Source organism: Brassica oleracea, chromosome C3 (assembly GCF_000695525.1).
Source record: "Brassica oleracea var. oleracea cultivar TO1000 chromosome C3, BOL, whole genome shotgun sequence".
Taxonomy (NCBI): Eukaryota; Viridiplantae; Streptophyta; class Magnoliopsida; order Brassicales; family Brassicaceae; genus Brassica; species Brassica oleracea.
In genome coordinates, this window is record NC_027750.1 from 46,478,837 (window position 1) to 46,483,822 (window position 4,986).

The window sequence follows — 4,986 nt, forward strand, 5'->3', positions numbered from 1 at the left end:
ATTTATCAAGCAAGGGTATCGACCAAACAAGCAATTTCTATATGTTTTCATGCGGCCATATGGTTATAATGCAAACCTAGCATACTGATTCTATATGTACAGGAGTGGAATTATGGAACCTCAATTTAAAACAATCAGATCATGCAAAGGTGATAATAATCAGATCATGCGCATAACATAAACATGTTGGTCAGGATGATATATGATGCAAACTGGCCACACGGCCAAGTAGATATGATGCACTCAATCTTAGCAATCGGATTCTATATGTGCAATGGTAATATTAAAACATTCAATCAAGGTTTAACAATTAATCAATCAGTTTCAGGTATGAGATTTAGCTAGACTAACAATCAGATTCAATTAGGTTTTATCAAGACTAGCAATTGGATCAATAATCAAAAATAATCAAAAGGATTCAAGCATTACACAATTTAGGGTTTCGATCCAAAAATAGGGTTTCGATCATAAAAAAAAAACACAATCAGTTTCAAGGCTGATTCTATTAATTTTATTAATCAGTTTCAAGGCTGATATTTATCAGTTTCAAGGCTGATATTAGCAAGAAGGAATCAAGCAATCTGATTTTAGGAATACGCAAATTAGGGTTTAGGGTTTCAATTCGAAATTAGGGTTTTATCAATCATTCAGCTTCTAGCAAATAATCTTAAACCTCAGAACAGTTGATTATATCATGAAACTATCAACCTAGTATAATATAAAACCTCAAAACATTCAATTCGGATTATGCAATACACAGATTCTATTTTAGGGTTTATCAATTCGAATTAGGGTTTATATTATAACAGATTCTAACATGCAATATTAAACCTCAAATCATTCAATCAGGTTATAAAATCTATCAATCCTAACTCACACGGATTTAAACCTCAAAGAAACATTCAATCAATCAAATAAAACATTCCATGCACACTTAATTTAGGGTTTACAGATTTTAGGGTTTCACTTTGAACATTAGTTCATTCGATTCTGGGTTCTTAGAGTTTAGGTATACCTTAAACCTTTGATGGGTTGAATGGACCACCAAGAGAATGAGCTTACGTGCACTGGTACAAACTGGAAGCTTACGCGGACTAGTCCAAACTGTTTCCTTGCAGTCCGCGAGTTAGCTTAGTTTGAGCTGATCGGGATCGTTGGTACGCGAGCTGGTACTTGCAGTCAAAGAACTCGTAGATCTGGAACAGTTTGATCACGGACTGGAACAGGCTGATCGTACAATCTGGAATAGTTGAGGCGTACTGAAACTTGCAGAGATCAGTCCACAGATCGATCTTGTTGAGATCAATGGTTGAATACAGATCACGGTCATGATCAAAGAGAGGTGATCGATAGAGATTAGGGTTTTAGCAATAGAGAGAGATTTAGGGTTTATGGTCGATATTTTAGCTTAGGGTTTTAGAGATCAATCGTGCTGATAACGTGTTATAAAAGTAATGGAAAAGTCTATATTTATTCATAACATAGAGGTTCCTTATATAGGAGATTACACCGTCATAGAAAAATGGAAAGATTACAAATCATAATCTCTTGGTTATGAGCCATCCACAATCTGGTTCATAACAACATTATAATTCTCTACAAAAAAAATGAGAAGGAAGGAAGAGGAAAAAATATTCTTTTTTTAAGGAACGTTAAAGAATGTATTATTTCTCTTCATTTCATTGGTTACCTTTCAAATCCATAGAGTTTTATAAAGAGACACCTGTCATTGTTTACCCTTTGCTCTTGGATGATGCGGCAATAGGAGAAAGAAAGAAAATTCTCATTGTTATTATAGATAGATTTTTTAATTTTTCCAGTTCCCGAGTGAGTGAGTTACTAGGAACACGTTTGTTGTTTTTTCTCCACAAGAGAATGGAGTTTACCTTAGCGACATCTAGTTTCATGGGTACCAAAGTGATCCCCGCCACTCTGTTTTGCAGACGAGCTCGAGCAGCGTCTCTCACCGTCACCGCAAGTAGCACTAAGATTTACACGAGGCTCGACTCTTGTCTCGTGATTCCTCCTCCCCCCATTTTTAAGAAACCGCGTGCCATTATCAAGTTCTTGGGAGGCGCCTTCGTCGGAGCTGTCCCTGAACTCACCTACAGGTTCTTTTATCCTTTATGCCTTGATGGATGGATTTATTGGTTTAGATATCTTGAGAAAACTGGAAGATGTTATTTTGTGATCTCTAGTTACCTCAAGGAGCTACTGGCTAAAGAAGGGTATTTGATTGTATCTGTGCCATACAACGTCACTTTTGATCATGAACAAGCTGCCAAGCAGGTTTACCAGAGGTTCAACTCCTGCTTGGACGCGATTGTCTTATCTGGAGTTCCAAATGCCAATTTGAACCCTCAAGATCTATCTAACCTTCCTGTTTTCTCTGTTGGTCACAGGTTCTCTTCTTGTCTCCTCAGCTAAATCTGTTCACTTCATCCTTATGTTTTGTTTCTCAATCTTATGATTTCTCTGTGCTCTGAATGCTGACAGTAACGGTGCGCTGCTCCAAGTTTTGACCGGAAGTTATTTTTCTGACAAGATACCAAAGGTTTGGTTTCTCGTGAACTAATGTCAATAAAATGCTTCGTCTTTATTTATAACTAAGTAAGTGAAGAAAAAGTGATATCTCTTGTTAAAGGTTAATGCCATCATTTCATTCAACAACAAATCAGCCACAGAGGCAGTTCCATATTTTGAGCAGGTAATATTACTCATTGGTTGTTACCTTATGATTAGTCTTCTAAGCTTTACTTATTGTTATAACCTGAGCTACAATAGAGTCGAAGCTCCACGTGTTCACTTAAGAAATAAGACTAGCAGTGCTTGTATCTTAGATTGCCTATGTTGCCTTTGCAGCTTGGTCCTCTCATCCAGCAGATGATGCCAGTCGTGGAAGCTTCTCCATTATATGAAATAGCTCGAAATGCTTCAGGTGTTGCTACCAAACGCTACAAGCTCTAATGCAGATCTTCTCTCAGTTAACCCATTCATTAGTAGAAACAATGTTTTTAGTCTTTCTTGCCTGTTAAGTCTTAGCATAGGATAAGTGAACCTTTCTAGGATGTGATTTCATGCTGAGATGAGACTTGTTATCACCTTTCAGGTGATGGCTTGAAAGCACTACTCGATACCGCTGGGAAAACGATTCTGAACAATGATCAAGAAGCTCTTAAGTCATTTACTAATTTGGTGGATCAATTGCCCTCAGTATTTGGTGAGGTATTTCTTTACCCTAGTAGTATCCAAGGTTGTTAGAATGATTTATGTTGTTCCTTTGTAATTGACCAAGCCATAAGAGAACTTAAAATTTTTTTTTGCTCTTTTGTCTTGTTGTTCTATCAAAAGGTTGGACAAGGGGTGTCGGAATTCAGACCATCACCACTTGAGAATCGTACTTGCTTCAAATGCTCCTACAGCGTTCCGCACACTTTACTGGTAATGCGCACACACACAGATATTTGTTTTTGTTTTCTTGCATTGATTTTTAGTAGAAATGAAGTCTCTGCGTGATTCATATGGTCTCAGGTACAATTCAACTCTGATGCAATCGACGAGACTGATTTACTGGAAGAAACCCTGAGGCCTCGGATAGAATCTTTTGGTGGTACACTTGAAAAGGTTCGGCTGAACGGGAACCATCTCACACCTTGCATACAGGTATAAAAACAGAGCAAGTTTAGAGCTAGTAACATCATTGCTCTGTTTCTTGTTCGGTCTGTTAACAGTGTGTTGTCTCCAGGACCCCAAATGGCAAATTGGGTCTGTTTACACGCCAGCAGACGCTGTGGCTCAGGCGCTAAAGACAATACCTCTGAGGGACACCCGTGTTCTTTCAAGGACAATCGTCGATTGGTTTACAAGGTTTGAGAATTGAGCCAACCTCGTGTATTGTTAAGAAATGGTAAAAATATGTATATACATGAGTCATGGTATTACAAATATCTTTATTGTTATTGTCGAGTCAACGCAAAATATGGGATACAAGTCTTGTTTATGATTGCTGTATCATTGGATTTGCAATAAAATATTTATGTGTATATTTTGATAAATGACATAGATAGGTCATATATATTCGCTGATTTTCCGTGGAAGAAGGTTTGTCGAGTTGCAAAAATGTTGTAATTTGAAAGTTGCATTGCAAAATGCATCTGCTTTTCCCAGTTCAGTTCCAGTCAAAGGTCCGAATTTTACAGCCTCTTCCCTAGTCTGGCTCCAAAACAAGAATCGATCTCGAGGAAAGTCAGTTGCGAAGACAATGGCAATCAGAGTAGACGTTGTTTCATGAATATTAAACCTCCTGGTGAAGTTAATTTCGTGTACATTGTATATGTATAAATAAAATGATCAAATATATAAAAAAATTATCGATAATATATACAAATAAATTTACCATGCGCTTTGGTTTTATTCTAGTCTATTATTATAAAGAACACTAGATTAAGATCCGCGCCTTGCGCGGGATAAACATTATATATATAAATTATTTTATGTATTATATGTTCTTACATATTATGAAATAATAAATATATATTGAATAATTAAAAGTCAGTAACTATTACATATATAATTAAATTGGTGCGAACGTATAAATCAATTTTATTAATTCAAATAATTTTTTTAAAAAAATTTGATAGGATATGTAATTAAATCTAAATGATATTAACATACATAGTATATTTTTAATATTAATGTCTATTAAATGATGCTTTCTACTCATATGTTTTTTTTATCATGTGTATCTTTAATAGCAAAAACTTTAAATTACTGATAACAAAATTTTCATTGTGGGATTAATAATTTTAGTAATTGATAATTAAAAAAATGTATCAATGCAAGTTCAAAACTTTTATCAAAAAAATTTATTCAAAGTAAATTTTCAAACTAAAATATTTATTTATTCAATATGGTTTATAGTTTAATTAGAATGATATATATACATATATATTTTAAATCTTAATGATTAATTTAATTAGACTTTTA

At 35.0% G+C, this 4,986-nt stretch overlaps 1 protein-coding gene across 1 annotated transcript; it reads left to right on the forward strand.

Moving 5' to 3' along the window:
- Positions 1–1,757: 1,757 nt before the first annotated feature.
- LOC106331416 lies at positions 1,758–4,045 on the forward strand. Its single transcript, XM_013769764.1, has 9 exons — positions 1,758–2,111; positions 2,199–2,402; positions 2,497–2,554; positions 2,645–2,707; positions 2,863–2,938; positions 3,110–3,225; positions 3,352–3,441; positions 3,532–3,663; positions 3,746–4,045. The coding sequence occupies exons 1-9, from the start codon at positions 1,876–1,878 to the stop codon at positions 3,878–3,880; spliced, it is 1,110 nt and encodes a 369-aa protein (XP_013625218.1). The 5' UTR covers positions 1,758–1,875; the 3' UTR covers positions 3,881–4,045.
- The last annotated feature ends 941 nt before the right edge of the window (positions 4,046–4,986 follow it).

Coding starts and splice junctions, on each gene's coding strand:
- LOC106331416 (XM_013769764.1), top strand. CDS start 1,876: ATGGAGTTTACCTTAGCGACATCTAGTTTCATGGGTACCAAAGTGATC. Junction 2,939..3,109: donor AATAGCTCGAAATGCTTCAG/GTGTTGCTACCA, acceptor ATCACCTTTCAG/GTGATGGCTTGAAAGCACTA. Junction 3,442..3,531: donor GCGTTCCGCACACTTTACTG/GTAATGCGCACA, acceptor ATATGGTCTCAG/GTACAATTCAACTCTGATGC.